Source organism: Falco rusticolus, chromosome 3 (assembly GCF_015220075.1).
Source record: "Falco rusticolus isolate bFalRus1 chromosome 3, bFalRus1.pri, whole genome shotgun sequence".
Classification (NCBI taxonomy): Eukaryota; Metazoa; Chordata; class Aves; order Falconiformes; family Falconidae; genus Falco; species Falco rusticolus.
Genome location: NC_051189.1, coordinates 117,391,306 through 117,406,491, shown reverse-complemented (window position 1 = coordinate 117,406,491; position 15,186 = coordinate 117,391,306). Strand labels below are relative to the sequence as shown.

The 15,186-nt window shown below is 68.3% G+C and overlaps 3 protein-coding genes across 5 annotated transcripts in view; all 3 read left to right on the top strand.

Annotated features, from left to right (window-relative positions):
• Positions 1-845: 845 nt before the first annotated feature.
• TMEM35B (transmembrane protein 35B) lies at positions 846-2,477 on the top strand. The gene is made up of 3 exons (XM_037380386.1): positions 846-967; positions 1,740-1,920; positions 2,012-2,477. Exons 1-3 carry the CDS (start codon positions 860-862, stop codon positions 2,140-2,142), a joined length of 420 nt encoding a protein of 139 aa, XP_037236283.1. The 5' UTR covers positions 846-859; the 3' UTR covers positions 2,143-2,477.
• Positions 2,478-4,579: 2,102 nt separating this feature from the next.
• Positions 4,580-5,584, top strand: LOC119144158 (platelet-activating factor receptor-like). Its single transcript, XM_037379118.1, has one exon. It carries the CDS (start codon positions 4,580-4,582, stop codon positions 5,582-5,584), a length of 1,005 nt encoding a protein of 334 aa, XP_037235015.1.
• A 3,535-nt stretch (positions 5,585-9,119) lies between these two features.
• DLGAP3 (DLG associated protein 3) overlaps positions 9,120-15,186 on the top strand; it is a 28,447-nt gene continuing 22,380 nt past the window's right edge. The window contains exon 1 of one of the 3 annotated variants that reach the window (XM_037381790.1): positions 9,120-9,393. The gene's annotated coding sequence lies outside the window, so the exon portion shown is untranslated. Of the gene's footprint in view, positions 9,394-14,391; positions 14,695-15,186 lie in introns of those variants that run through there. The other 2 variants (XM_037381791.1, XM_037381789.1) reach the window with 2 other exon arrangements.

Below are 15,186 nucleotides of genomic sequence, written 5' to 3'. Positions count from 1 at the left end.
CACCTGGCTACCCAGCCTGCTGTGTGGCTAACCAATCTGCCACCTGGCTACCCAGCCTGCTGTGTGGCTAACCAGTCTGCCACCTGGCTACCCAGCCTGCTGCGTGGCTAACCAATCTGCCACCTGGCTACCCAGCCTGCTGCGTGGCTAACCAATCTGCCACCTGGCTACCCAGCCTGCTGCGTGGCTAACCAATCTACTGCCTGGCTAACAGCCCGGCTGCCCTGCTATGCTGCCTGGCTACCCAGCCTGCTGTGTGGCTAACCCCAGCCACCGGCAACCTGCCTGTGCCGCTGCCTGCACCCGGTCCCTTTGCGGGTGCTGGCCCAGGGCCCGCTGTGCCCGCACAGTCCCAATGTGGGTCTGGGGGTTTTATCCCACCACCACCCCCCCAGCCCTATTTATTTGCTGTCACCCAGCCCAGGTTCGATGGGAGGGTGGTGCTGGCCGGGGGGATGTGGGCCTCACAGCCCGGGGGGGGTCCGTGCCCCGCGGGGGGGGGGTCCGTGCCCCGCGGGGGGGGGTCCGTGCCCCGCGGGGGGGGGTCCGTGCCCCGCGGGGGGGGGTCCGTGCCCCGCGGGGGGGGGTCCGTGCCCCGCGGGGGGGGGTCCGTGCCCCGCGGGGGGGGGTCCGTGCCCCGCGGGGGGGGGTCCGTGCCCCGCGGGGGGGGGTCCGTGCCCCGCGGGGGGGGGTCCGTGCCCCGCGGGGGGGGGTCCGTGCCCCGCGGGGGGGGGTCCGTGCCCCGCGGGGGGGGGTCCGTGCCCCGCGGGGGGGGGTCCGTGCCCCGCGGGGGGGGGGTCCGTGCCCGGGCCGGAGCCGAGCCCCGTGGCCCCGCCCGCCGCCCCCGCCCGTGCCCGCCATGGCGGCGGCGTTCCGAGCGCTGCGCGTCCTGCTGGGGCTGTTCTTCCTGCTGGCGGGCGCCGGGAAGCTCTCGGCCCTGCTCTCGGCCGACCTGCACCGCTACATGGTGGGTCCGGGGGGGGGGGCTGCGCTGCGCCGGGGGGGGCTGCGCGGGGCTGCGCTGCGCGGGGAGCTGCGCGGTGTCGGGGGGCTTCGCTGCGCAGGGGGCTGCGCGGTGCCGCGGGGCTGAGCTGCGCCGGGGGGGGGCTGAGCGATGTGCGGGGGGCTGCGCGGTGCCGGGGTGGCTGCGCGGTGTGTGGGGGCTGCGCGGTGCCGGGGGGCTGAGCTGCGCCGGGGGGCCGCGCGGTGCGGGGGGCCTGAGCTGCAGCGGGGGGCGCTGCGCGGTGCCGGCAGGCTGAGCTGGGGGGAGCACGCAGGGTGGGGTGCTGGGCCACAGCGCTGAGCCCCTGGGGGGGGGAATGGGCAGGCTGGGGTGCAGGAACGATCCCCTGGGGTGCAGGGCTGAGCCCCCTGGGGGGAATAAGCAGGTCGGCGTGCTGGAATGATCCCCTGGGGGTATGGGGCTGAGCCCCCTGGGGGGAGTGAGCAGGTTGAGGTGCTGGGGTACAGGGCTGAGCCCCCTGGATGGGAATGAGCGGGCTGGGGCGTGGGGCTGAACCCCTGGGGGTTCAAGGCTGAGCCCCTTGGCAGGGGTAATGAGCAGGTTGGGGTGCGGGGCTGCTGGGCTGAGCCCCCCTGGGGGCAATGAGCAGGCTGGGGTGCTGGTGTGCAGGATTGAACCCCTTGGGGCACAGGGCTGAGCACAGCAGACCCTGCCGGAGGGGCTGTGCCCCCCACCCCAGGCTCAGGGCTGCTCTGTCCCCTCCTGCCCTCCGCAGCAGTCGCAGTTCGTGCGGTACGCCGAGGTGTTCCCCCTGAAGGAGCTGGGGCTCACGCCGGAGCCGGGCTGGTACCTGGAGGTGGTGGGCTGGGTGGAGGCGGTGGCCGGGCTGCTGCTGGCGTTCGGGCCCCAGCTCCTGCAGGAGATCAGCAACTTCATCCTCAGCGTCATCATGATCGGTGAGAGCGAGCGGGAGCCCGTCACCCCGTGTGGGGTCCCAGGAGACCCTCGGGCAGGGACCCCTATTCCCCCGTTGTGCTCCTCGCCCAGGTGCCATCTACACACTGCTGGTGCTGCGGGAGCCCCTGGCCATGTGTGCCCCCGCCACCCTCTGCCTCGGTCTCCTCCTGCTGCTCAACATCCGCGGGCACGCGGCCCCCACCAAGCCCAAGTTCGAGTGACCGGTGCTGGGAAGGACGGATGGCTCGGCTGGTGGGAAGTGATGCCTTTATGATATTTTGGGGGACAGCATCGCGTCCTGGGAGGTAACTTGCTGCTCAGGCGGTGTGTCCCCTCCTGCCACCGCTGGGGACCTTGGTGTCGGTTGTCCCTGTGCTGCAGGACCTGGGGCTGGTGCGGTGGGACGGTGGCCGTGGCACCACCGCCGCTCCAGGAGCTCCATTGCTGAACTCGCACAAGGTGTCCAGCTCTTCCCGGCGTTTGGCCATGTCGAGCTGGGGCTGGCTCTGCTCTCCTGGAGGCTCTCATTTTTTGGAATAAAGCTTCTTGTTTTTCATTTTGCCTGCCCTGTTCATTTCTGCCTCCCGCCACGCTGAGGGGATGTCCTGGGCCCCCTGGAGCAGTGCCCAGGGTCAAGGGCTGGGGACAGGCAGGAGCTGGTGGCAGCTGACACGGAGACAGAGCCAGTGGGGAGAGCCCATGTGGGGCTGGGAGCCCCCCGGCTGGCCAGAGCCACCTAGCAATGTGCCAGGCCGCTTGTACATCGGGGGGGGGTGGGCAACAGCAGCAGCGTGACCCCCCCCTTCCTCAAAACCTTGTGCCTGGGCAGGCGCGTGGGTTTTTTTGGATCTTGCACCCTGTGGGTGCAGGGCCCTCCACCACCCCAGATGGGCACAGCCAATGTGATCCACTTGGGATGAACCCCAAGATCACATTTGTACCCGGTGCATCTCCCAGTAGGGCGGCTGTGCTGGCGGGGGGGGGAGACTGGCCGTCTTGGGATGAGCAGAGGGGGTACAACACCCCCGTACCCCCAGTGGGACCTGAACCACCTTGGGGGTGGCACCTTTGGTGTCCCAAAGGAACATCCACAATTTGCAGGGCCACGCCAGGCTGTGAGTCAGATGCTCACAGAGCTGGGGGTGGGGGGGGGTGGGGGGCTGGGGTTGTGCTCCCCCTGATTCGAGCTTTAAGCCAAGAAAAGCACTGAGAGCCGGGAGGAGCAGATTCCTGCTTTGATCCCTTTCAGGGCATCCCCCTTTCCCCCCAGCTGCTGGGTGTGGAAACTTGACCCTCTGCTGCTTTCATCCTGGCGTGGGTGGGAAAAAGGCTCTGGGAAATGGTCCTAGACAGGGCTGGGGGCACGTGGAGGGGGGGGTGGCAGGTCCCCCCCGTGTACCCCCAGCCCCGTCAGCCGGCGCAGGGGGTCTTACCATGGCTCCAGCGAGGAATCCTCTGTTACATACACACGCAGGTGCTCTCCCCGTTCCAGCTGCTGTCCCGCAGGCGCTGACCCCCACAGGGGCTTGGGATGGTGGCGGGGGGTGGGGTGGCTGGGGGGATCAGGCAGCTCCTGCCTCCTCCAGCACTTAAAGCCTTCCCCAGCCTGGCTGGATCAGACAGCGAGGAGCAGCCGGAGGGGACGCAGCCGGTCCAGCCTGACCCAGTGGGGTAAGTAACCAGCTTGGTGTGGGTGAGACGGAGCATCCCCTGGGCCAACAGGGCTGGGGGAAGGGAAGGGGAAGGGGGGGCTCTGAGGGAGCTGGGGGCTCCTTGGGGGTCTGTGCTGGCTCTGCAGAACAACTGGAGTCCACTGGGATGAGCCTTGAGTCCCCCTCATGTCTTCCATGCCTCAGCCTGGTGCTGGGTGCTGCGTGTGCCGAATCCGGCCCTGCCGTGCTGGAAAACACCCGCTGGGTGAGTCAGTGCTGTCAGTGAGGTGTGGGCAGGCAGTGACGGGAGGTGAAATAGATGCAGCCCTGGGACACAGCCATTGCGGCACAACGTCGTTTTCCATGGCCAGGACCGGCAAACCTGCCTGGTGCAGGGCTGGGGGGCACGGGGCGCTGTGGCCCCATGCTCGTACACCCCATGTCCGTGCCCTCTCCGGTGTGTGCTGAGCCGGTGGTGGGTGACGTCCCCACGGGTGGGCTCCGTGGGGGGATTTAGGGTGCTGGGAATGGGCCGGGGCTGGGTGGTCCCAGCAAGCACATGGCTGCGTGGGAGGTGTTAATCCTTGCAGCTGCCAGCTGGAGCCGGCACTGGAGCCAGCACTGGAGCCGGCACAGCACCCCCGGGTGCCTCCGGCAGCGGCTCTGCCCCTTGGCCAGGGCGCAGCTGCGCCTGCCGCTCCCCGGGGCGCCCTGGCTGGACCGCTGGCGGCAGCCGCTGGGATCCCTCGCAGGGGGGGGACATGGCTGGGGTTGGGCTGGGACGGGATCCCAGAGCCCCTCGCCTCTTGCCGTTGGAGTTGGAGGCTGAGCCCATCTGACAGACGGTGGCATCCCCACGGGGTGGCTCTGCCTCTGGTCCCGCCAGCTACGGCAGGTGCCAGCCAGAGAGGTCGCCCCGTCCAGGTCAATGTCCCTTCCATGTCCCCCGAGGGCTGTGTCCAGGGCCATGCCACTGACCGTCCCCCCATCTTTGCAGGAGCCCAGGATGAACGGCTCGGCGTCGGGGCCGCTGCTGGCTGAGCACCCCGGCGAGTGCATGCCCAGCGACCCGCTGCAGTTCGTGCTGGTTCCTGCTGTCTACTGCCTGGTGCTGTGCGTGGGGCTGCCGGGCAACCTGGTGGCCTTGCTGGTCTTCCTGCAGAGCGGCAAGGTGAGGAAGGCCATCCGCATCTACCTCATCAACCTCACGCTGGCCGACATCCTCTTCAACCTCACCCTGCCCCTCTGGATCCCCTACTACCTGGCCGGGGGGGACTGGCTGCTGTCAGAGGCTGCCTGCCGCCTGGCCGGGGCCGCCTACTACCTGGCGACCTACAGTGCCATCACCTTCATGGCGCTCATCAGCTTCAACCGGTACTGCGCGGTGCGGGCGGCACAGCGGGAGCTGCCGCTGACGGGGCGCCGGGGGGCCGCGCTGGCCTGTGCCCTGGCCTGGCTGCTGGGGCTGGGCTGCGCCGTGCCCACCTTGGCCACCCAGCAGACCTTCCCCACCCGCGCCGGGACCACCGCCTGCTTTGAGCAGCATGGCCGGCAGCGGGTGTACGCCTACGCCATGGTGGGCTTCTTCACTGCTGCCTTCCTGGTGGTGCTGGGCACCTATGCCTCCATCGCCCGGGCGCTCTCGGTGCCCACCGCCGCCTCACCGGGCTTCCACCGGCAGCAGGCGCGCGCCATGGTGCTGGGGATGCTTCTGGTCTTCGTGGTCTGCGTGGCCCCCTACCACCTCACGCTGGCCCCCTGGGTGGGCAGCCAGCCCCCCGTGCCACTCTGCAGGCCCCCTGCCACCCTGGACATGCTGCACACACTGAGTGTGGCCCTGCTCAGCCTCAACAGCTGCCTCGACCCCCTCATCTACTGCTTCTCCATCCGGCGCTTCCGTGCTGACCTGGGACGGACCCTGCGCAAGATTGGCCGGTGCGTCCCGCTCTCCCCGCCGGCCCCCGCCGTGCCTGTGCCCAGTGCCCGCGCGTCCTCCTTTGCCTCCTCGTAGCAGGGTGGGCGCTGGGGTCCTGCCCCCTGTCTGGCCCAGCACCTCAGTCCCGGTGGGATGGGGTACCTGGCATTAGGCTAAGGATGGGGAGCAGCGTGGGAGAAGCTCTGGCTTCATGCACTCCCCCGCCTCCATCTCTGCTCTCTGCGCATCCCCACGTGCTCTCAGGCCCACGGTTTCTGCTCATGCACAGATCCTGCCCCCTGCATTCACAGGCACTGGGGGGGCTCGCGCAGTGAGGGGGGGCTGAGCTGCTGCAGGTGAGGCTGAGCTGTAGTGGGATGTGGTGAGACAGGACAGGGAGGGATGCCCGGGGTTGGCTGTCCCTGCCCGGGGGGGTCTCTGTCCCCTGGAGACACTCGTGATCAAAGACACCCGTGGCATGAGCTGGGCTGCCCGGGGGGGGCTGTTCGGGGCACTGCAGCCAGCCCCATCCTGCAGCATTCCCGAGCCTTGTGCCTGCATCCCTCCTGCTCTCAGCCAGGATTAAAAATGAATGAGCCAAAGGCTTCCCCGGTCTCTTTGCTGGCGGGCACCTGTGCCGCACACCGAGCAGTGCCAGCACTCCTGTACCCTGGGGCAGAGCCGGGTACAGGGCAGCCCCCAGCCCCCCAGCCCTGGCCCCCCAGCCCCAGCTCAGCCCTGCTCCTGCAGCAGCAGCCTGCGCCAGGGCAGCTCCTGCACAGGGGGGCTGCGGGGCCCTGCTCCCCCCTGCCCCATCCCTGCCCTACCCAGGGGTGGGTGGCCATGGTGGGCACAGCACAGCCCCCAGCCCCGTGCCCGCCGCCCACCTTCCTGGCGGGCCCGGCACGCGGCGGGGGCGGCGGAGCTGGCGCAGGGCCGTGGGCGGCTGCGTGGGTGGAAGATGGTGTTTTCCCAGCTCCGACTCGTTCCTGCCGCTGCCACAGCCTCGCTCCCCGGCGCTGCACGGGTGGGAGCAGTGGGTGCTGCGCAGCCATGCTGGCTCTGGGGGGCCGTGGTGGGGACTGGGATCCAGCAGCTGCTCCCCCAGCCAAAGGTCTGGCCCCCCAGCACAGGGATGTTCTCCAAGCAATCTCCAACCCACCAGTCCCTGGGAAGGAAGCATGAGGCATCGGGCAGGAGGAGACGGGCTGCCCGGGGACCGCTGGCACAGCCCGGCACTGGGACGGCTGGGTGATGCTCTTCCTGGCGGTGGTGGGTTAGGAAAGGCTGCTCGGCTGCCAGTGGGGAGGCAAAGGTGTGGGGCAAGGCTGGGCCCTGGGGAGGCAGGGTCTCCATGTGCCATGGGAATCATGCACCCCGTCACTCAGGCAGCCCGCTGCACGGGACACATGGCGTGGGCTCGCAGGACGCCAGGCTGCCCGTGGCACCCGGGCACTTTGCTCTGGCTCCATGCGGCTGTGCCCATGGGCCAGGCTGGGTGGAGCGGGTCTCCGTGTGCCGCAGTGCCGTGTCTTGGCAAAGCCGGGACGTGGCCAAGGCTGGCTCTGCTCCACACCCGGCCCTGGCCCAGCCATCTTTGACCACCCGGTTATTCCCCTTTTGAAGTTTATATTAAATTTTAATCCTTTTATATAACTGCTCAGCGGGGTGGGCAGCCCTCCGCTCCCCCCATGCAGCAGGAGCAGCTGTGCGGGTGGCGATGCAGGGTGCTGCAGGGCCTGGCAAGGGTGGGGGCTGGGGATCCCCTCCCAGGGGCAGCAGGATTTTCGGGGGGGGGGGGCTCTCTGCACGCCAGGGGAGGGGGCAGCCCCAGCTCCAGCTCTGGCTCTGGCTCTGGCAGAGTGCCCTGGGTGGAGGACAGTGATGGGGGCCGCGGGGCTGCTGAGCAGAGCGCCCTGAGCTGGGGGTGGCTCTGCAGAGCCGCAGCGATGGCAGCAGGGCCTGGGTCTGACCGCACGCTCCCTGCAGCGTGCTGCTCTCCTGTTGCCCTGTGCCACCCCGGGGAAACACGTGTGTCCTCCAGCCCTGGCCATCCCCCTGGGTGACTGATGGCATGACCGTGGCTGGGGACAGCCCTGCCTGGTGGCACAGCCAGCTCGGCTAAGGACCGCAGCTCTGGGGCACAAAACGCCTGGACACGCAGCTGCTGACCCCCCCCCCCCCGCAGGTGCTTGCCTGAGCCGTGTCCCCCCACGCATCGGGCACAGGCTCCCACGTGGCGTGGCTGGGGGCTTCAGCGCCGGCATGGTGCCAGGGCTGGGCACGTGCTGCGGTGTGGCTCCCGCCACCGCACGCAGCAAGGCGTTCAACCAGGTTATTGTTCCGCTGCACTTCTAACCTGCTCGTGCCGTAATTATTACTATTATTATTATTACTATTGGCAAATTACATGGTGTGGTGCAAGGGGCTTGGCGGGCTGGCAGCCCCCGGTCTGCTGGCAGCAGGCTGGGCCCCTGGGGGGCTGTGCCTTGCCCGTGAGTGTCCCAGTACCCTGCAGCTCTCCCAGTATCCCACGGCTGTCCCGGTATTCCATGGCTGTCCCAGTACCCTACCCCATGGCTCTCCCAGTACCCCATGGGTATCCCGGTATCCTGTGGCTGTCCCAGTACCCCATGGCTGTCCCAGTACCCCATGGCTGTCCCAGTACCCCATGGCTAATCTGGTGCCCTGTGGCTGTACTGGTACCCCACAGCTATCCCGGTGCCCCATGGCTGTCCCAGTACCCCATGGCTGTCCCAGTACCCCATGGCTAATCTGGTGCCCTGTGGCTGTACTGGTACCCCACAGCTATCCCGGTGCCCCATGGCTGTCCCAGTACCCCATGGCTATCCCTGTGCCCCACGGCTATCCTGGTACCCCACAGCTATCCCGGTGCCCCACAGCTATCCCAGTACCCCATAGCTATCCCAGTGCCCCATAGCTATCCTGGTACCCCACGGCTATCCTGGTACCCCATAGCTATCCTGGTGCCCCACGGATATCCCAGTACCCCATAGCTATCCCAGTGCCCCATAGCTATCCTGGTACCCCACGGCTATCCTGGTACCCCATAGCTATCCTGGTGCCCCACGGATATCCCAGTACCCCATAGCTATCCCAGTGCCCCATAGCTATCCTGGTACCCCACGGCTATCCTGGTACCCCACAGCTATCCTGGTGCCCCACGGATATCCCAGTACCCCATAGCTATCCCAGTGCCCCATAGCTATTCTGGTACCCCATATCTATCCCGGTGCCCCACAGCTATCCGGGTACCCCATATCTATCCCGGTGCCCCACAGCTATCCCGATACCCCATATCTATCCCGGTGCCCCACAGCTATCCGGGTACCCCAGAGCTATCCCGGTGCCCCACGGCTGTCCCGGTACCCCTCCCTGGCCGGGCAGGCAGTGTGCCCAAGGGCAGGACTGGCTGGCAGGTCCCAGGGTGCCCCCCACCCCGGGGTGCCCCAGGGGATGCCCACGGGCGGGTACCTCCCGTCCCGGTGCCAGCCCACGCCGCGTGCCCCGCCGGCGGCAGGTCCCCGATGCCCCCCTCTCCCCCCCCTCCCCTTCCCCACCCCGGGGGTCCCGGGGTGCCGGGAGGCGGCGGCAGAGCCGCACCGGAGCCATCTTGCGCCGCCGCCGCCCGCTCTGACTCCCGGGGAAAATCCACCGCCGTGTCTTGGCTGCGCCGCGGCGGCGGCTCCGCACCGCTCCGCACCGCTCCGCACCGCTCCGCGCCCAGCCGCGCTGCACTGCGGGGCCGCCGCCACTCGCATGGTGCCGCCGGCCCGGGCCGAGCCGGGAGCAGCCGGGCCGGGGCGGCGGGGCCGGGGGCGGCGGGGCCGGGCCGTCGGGGAGCCGCCCGGCAGCGGCCGGAGGATGTAGGCGGCGGGAGCGGGGTAAGAGCGGCGGGGGCGCGGGGGGGGCTGTGTCCCGGCGCTGCCCGGGCCGGTACCGCGGGGCTGCGCGCCCGGGGCTGCTGCTGCCGCGGGGGCATCGCCGGCCGGGCGGGGGTCCCGCTCCCGGGGGATCCGCGGTGCCTTTCGGGGGGGGCGGCTCTCCCCACCGGGGCCGTGCGGGACGCCCCCCCCCCCCCAGGAGACGGGGCGTGTGGCGCGGGGATCCATCCAGCCCTGCCGGGCGGGTGCTGGGGGGAAGCCGGCAAGATGGCTGGGGGCAGCGCAGTGCTCGGCTCAGCCAGCGCGGCGGGTCGGGACCCCGCGGTGGGTGCGGGAGAAGGGGTGCGGGCCCCCCCAGCTCCTGGGGCTGCGGGGAGGGGGCTGAAGCCCCCAGCCCCCCCAGCCTGTCTCCGTGGAAGGTGACAGCAGCCATCCTGGTGCTCTCCCGCTGCAGAGGGCTCGGGCCGGGGCCGGCCAGGCCGAGGACCCCTCCCCAGCCTGGTGGTGTCCCCCCTGGGAGGGCTGCGGGGCAGGGGGACTGGGCGCTGGGGGTCCCGGATCCGGGGCTGCCGCTGGGGGCTGGGGGCTGGCAGGGAGCACGAGCCGAGCTGTGACTCTCCCCGTGCATCCAGGCTCCATGGCACAGCGCAGCCTTGGCAGCCAAGGGGAGCTTTGCGGGGGTCTCTCTCCTCTCGTCACCTGCCTTCCCCTGGACGGTTGAGTTTTGTTGGAGAAGCCGATCTGATCCCTCCACCCTGTGCCAAACCTGCAGAGCAAGTTGGCGCTGGGACCGCTCTCCATCCCGTCTCTCTCCATCCCATGACATCCAGCCCTGCACATCACCTCCCTCCCAGGGCTGCCCGCAGCGGGTCCCTGCCTGCCCCCCGCGCTGGCCACGAAACCCCGAGCAGGCAGGAGGGGACAGAGCCAGGCTGTTGGGTGCTGGCTGCCCCCACCAGAGTCCGAGCTGGGAGCAGGTGGCCTCCCTTGGTGTAAATCAGGGCAGGATCTGGCCACCAGCGCAGATTCCCCTTTAGGAAATGGATGTCATTTCCCGTCTATCTCGGTTCCTCGCCCCAGTGCTTCCACTGTCTGCCCGCACGTGTCCACGGCTCCCAGCCCTTGAGGACCCCATCTGCTGGGGGATGGAGAAGGGGGACAGCCACCAGGAGATGGGCACGGCCACGCTCAGGAGGCTGGAAGGCATGTCAGCCCTTTCAAAGCGCTATTCAAGTGCAGGCCAGGCCGAGAGGGAAGAAAATCACCATCAAAGTGACTGTGGAGCATCTGAGCTGGAGGGGCCCTTGGCTCTGGGGGCAGCAAGAGCACTGGCACAAGGCGGTGCGGGCATGAGCCACCTTTGGGGCCACCTTGGGGGTTGTTACCCCACCAAGCCTGGGCACCGGGACTGGCTCCAGGCATCCCTGCTGTGGGGAGTGGGTGACACAACCATGGTGTCCCCACGGGCAAGCAGGCTCCAAGCCCCTGGTGCCCAAATCTCCCTCCTGAGTGCCAGGGCTTGTGCTGTGGTGTGGGCCGGAGGAGCAGCCCCCAGCCCTCCTGCCAGCCTGGGCAAGGCACGGGGAGGGAGTGCAGGCTGGTGGGGAGCACAGGCTGGGTGTCCCTGGGGGGGCTTCCTTCAACCTCCCCATCACCAGCTCAGAGGTAGCGTCGTGCCGGGACCTGCGGGACACAGGGCCTGGGCAGGAGCCCCGAGGCTGGTGGCTGCGCTGGTGTGAGTCTCCACAGGTCTGCCCACCCATGCAGGCAGGATCAGGCCCTGAGCTGGGGTCTCATGCCCAGGTGCTGCTGCTGCGGCTGGGGCTGGAGCTCCAGATCCAGGTTTTGCAGACACTTGTGTCTCTCTGACAAGCTGATCCAAAACCCTGGATCCCACCCAGCTAGAAATTTGGATCTGGAGCCAAAGGTGACTCTTGGCCCTTATTGCCATCACGGGCGAAGCTAAAATCTGGATCTGAGCGGCGACGCGAGGAGCCTGGATCCAGCTCAGGAGCTGAATGTGTGGCTTGTGTTCCTTCTGCCCACCAAATTGGATTTCCTGAAATAGCCTGTTGAAGACCAGAGCACGGCAGGGACTGAACGACAGGTCACCAGGGGTGTGGAAGCCCCACCAAGATCCTGGCTGCTTGCTTCAAGACGTTGGCAGCCGGCAATAATAGTAATATACGGTGCCATTGCCGGGAGAGTGCAGCGCTGGAGAGCTAAGAATAGCAGGCGAGACGTGCCGGCAGCTGGGGGACTCGCCGGGAGGGCCGGGGGTGCACGGGTGGATGTGTCCTGGCAGACATCCCGGTCATGGGGTGGATGGAGGTGGCAGCCTGTATCCCTCACATCAGGGAGGGCATCCCCGCGGTGCAGGTGGCATGGGGCATGGCCAGTGCCAGTGGAGGACAAGGGGAGGGGGACGTGCCAACCCTGCGTAGTGCCCTTCAGCGTGGCCTCGGGGCTCCGGCACCCCTGGGTGTACAGCCTGGGCTGCCAAAGTGGCCGTGGGATGGTGGCCCTCTTGATGGCCCTGGGATGCCCAGTTCCCTTATGAGCAGCAGCATGGGGAGGCCGCCCCAGGAGACAAGGAGGAGGCCAGGCTCTGAGCTCAGCACCCCTCACTCACCTCCCCCAGGCTGGGCAGGATCGAGCCCCTTCTGCTGTCCCTGCCCTGCCCGGCGGTTCATCCCAGGGCCGTACGGCGCTGGCCGTGGGGGGACACAGAGGGCATGGCTGCCATGGGCACGCGAGCCAAGCCGCGGGGGGCCCGGGCTGCTCTCTGCCAGCCGTGGCAGCGGCATGTGGCAGCAGAGCAAGTGCCCGTCAGATTAAGGAGAATTAATTTGTACTTTCCCTGTTTCCATGGGGCTGGGGGTGCTGCGGGCAGCTGGTGTCCCCCTCCTGCAGCAGCTGTGCTCCTGCAGCTCCCATGGCAGCACCTCTACAACCTGCCCTCAATCCTAATTAGATTTCTCACATCGCGCCCCCCCCCCCCCCAGCTCACTCCTCCCCAAATGCTGGAGTGGGAAGGAGCCATGACATGGTTTCTGATCAGCTTCTGAATTCAGATTTCTCTTGGCTGTCGGTGGAGGAGGCTTCTCACAGCCTTTGTCTGGTGCTGCCGGAGCAGGGTGCTGCTCTGCGCTTCCCCTCGATGCCGTGGCGGCAGGTGATGCCGGTGCCCTGGGGAGACCCTACAGAAACACGGCGCTGGGGGTGAACTCACCAGCACCCACGGACCCCGCCGTGCACGGCTGAGTGGGAGCCCGGGCAGGCGGCATCCGTGCTGCAGCCCCGCTCCGCTGGGTGCTGGGGCTGCCGTGCTGGTGGTGCCATGCTGGCTGCTCCTGGCAAGCACCGAGCGCTGCTGCTGCTGTTTTCCTGGGGCTTGTTCTGCCTTGCTCCTGGGGGACCGGGCGGCTGGTGCGGGAGCTGGGCACCGTGCCCGTCCCGGTGCGGCTCCACTGCGGCCGGTGTATTGCTGGGTTTGGCTCCTTCCCCGGCACCCAGGCCTTGTCGGCAGCGAGTTGTGGCTCTGAGTGAAGCCAGGGGATGCAAACACTTCCCAGCGCTGCCAAGCCCCAATTAATAGCCTGTGAATCATGATGCTGTTGGAAGAACAGATGTTTGCGGCGTGGTTGCCAGCACTCGGTGTTTCACTGAGGGTCTGTTTGGCCTTAAACTGGCAGCTTCGGAGGACAGGCGGTGGCAGGAGCCTCACTGCCTGCCTGGTCCTCTCCCCTCAGCAGGGCCGGGAGCCATTTGGGCTGGAAATTAGCTGAAGTTTTTGGTGGGCAGAGCGGAGCGGGAGAACAGCCTGTCCGTGGGCGTGTGGGGGTGCCGCTTTGGAGCGAGGACTGCGAAAGCTGAAGGTACTGAATCCCGACGTGATGCCCAGTGGGGGACCTGCTGGTGTCCTATCCCCAGTGCTGTGGCCTTGGCCCAAGGCACCCCCTCCCCATCTCCCCCAGGGGTGGAAGAGCTGTGGTCGCACTGGGGGCTCTGGGCCCAGTGGTTTGGAGATGGTGAGCTGGTTGTTAGTGGGGAGATGCTGCATGTCTTGATGTGGCTGTTCCTGCCGTGGTGGTGCAGCTCGGCTGGGTTGGTGTGCCCAGCTGGTGGGTCGGGGCGAGACCCCGTGGAGGTGGATGCGCCCTGGGTGCCTTTGGTGCACCTGAGCTGAGGGTGTCTCAGTGTTTCATGTCAGGGCATGTGTCTCTCTGGGCTCCCCCATGTCCTCTGGGTGGGGGCAGCTGGGGACATCCCCATGGTGGAGGAGCTGCAGTGGGTGCTGGTGGGTGTTGGGGGTGCGGGCACGCAGGGAGCCGGCAGAGTGAGGGCTGCACGCAGGTCCTGCGGGGTGCAGAGGTGCATGGGGATCTGTGGGGTGGGAGCAGCGGGGTGCACGTGGCTGTGGGGCCATCCAGATGCACAGGGATGCAGCAGCGGTGTGGGGTGGCTGTGTGTCCATCCTGGCATGTGGGGCTGCGTATCCATGTATCCATCCCAGTGTGCGGGGCTGCGTGTCCATCCTGGCGTGTGGGGCTGTGTGTCTGTCCCAGCATGCACGGCTGTGTGTCCATCCTGGCGTGTGGGGCTGTGTGTCTGTCCCAGCATGCGGGGCTGCGTGTCCATCCTGGCGTGTGGGGCTGTGTGTCTGTCCCAGCATGCAGGGCTGCGTGTCCATCCTGGCGTGTGGGGCTGTGTGTCTGTCCCAGCATGCACGGCTGTGCGTCCATCCTGGCGTGTGGGGCTGTGTGTCTGTCCCAGCATGCGGGGCTGTGTGTCCATCCTGGCATGCATGGCTGCATGTCTGTCCCAACATGCAGGGCTGTGCGTCCATCCCGGCGTGCGTGGCTGCGTGTCCGTCCATCCCTGTGCGTGGCGATGCAGCAGGGCGGTGCGTACGGGGTGCTGCGTGGGCGTGCGGGCGCTGCTGGCGTGGGCAGCCCCTTCCCGGGGGTGCGTGGCGGTGCGCGGGGGTGGCCGGAGCGCGCCGGGGAGCGTGCGTGGGTGTGTCCCCAACGTGCGGGGGCGACGGCTCCGCCACCGCCTTGCGCTTGCTGGAAGGTGCCGGTGTCGGAGCGTGGCCACCGCCGCGCCGCCGTGGGTGGCCGTGACCCCGGGGCCACCTCCTGCTGGGCTGGTGGCCGCTCGCTGCACGGCCTGGCCGCGGCATGGGCAGCCCACAGGGATTGTGGAGGAAGAGAGCGAATCCAGCCGCCGTGCCGCTTCCATCCTTCGGCTCCTGCCGAGCCCGGGCGGGCAACTTCATGGCTTAGCAGTGGTGGCAGGGTGAGTGGGGCGGTGGGCGCAGGAGAAGGGGCTGCTGGGTGGGAGGGGAGTGGGTCTGGCTCTGTGCAGGGGGGTCCATGCCTTGTAGACCCCCTCTCCCGGGGCAGCCCTGCTTTGTTCACAGAGGTGCAGCCCAGTGCCCCCAGCCCCCAGCCCGGGCAGAGCGGGAGGCCCCCCCCCCCCCCCGCGCCGGTAGCCTGCAGCCCCTCGGAGCCTTTTCTAACCCTTTCCTGGCCGAATCCTCCTCCCTGGCAGCCACCCCCTCGTCTCGGTGTGCAGCGTATGGCTCCCAGCCAGCCCTCGCCCAGACAAGCCCCGGCACAGCCTTGAAGCTTGCCCGGCCGGGATGGGGAGTTCCCAGCCCAGAGATCTCTCCTGCCTTTCCCTGCAGCCCTGTGCTGGGCTGGGGGCCGTGTCTGCTGGGGTGGGGGGCTGTGCGTGTTGTGGGGGGTGTGCCGGGACTGGGGGCCAGGGGCTGTGCACACTGGGGCT

Coding starts and splice junctions, on each gene's coding strand:
- TMEM35B (XM_037380386.1), top strand. CDS start 860: ATGGCGGCGGCGTTCCGAGCGCTGCGCGTCCTGCTGGGGCTGTTCTTC. Junction 968..1,739: donor CCGACCTGCACCGCTACATG/GTGGGTCCGGGG, acceptor TGCCCTCCGCAG/CAGTCGCAGTTCGTGCGGTA. Junction 1,921..2,011: donor CCTCAGCGTCATCATGATCG/GTGAGAGCGAGC, acceptor CTCCTCGCCCAG/GTGCCATCTACACACTGCTG.
- LOC119144158 (XM_037379118.1), top strand. CDS start 4,580: ATGAACGGCTCGGCGTCGGGGCCGCTGCTGGCTGAGCACCCCGGCGAG.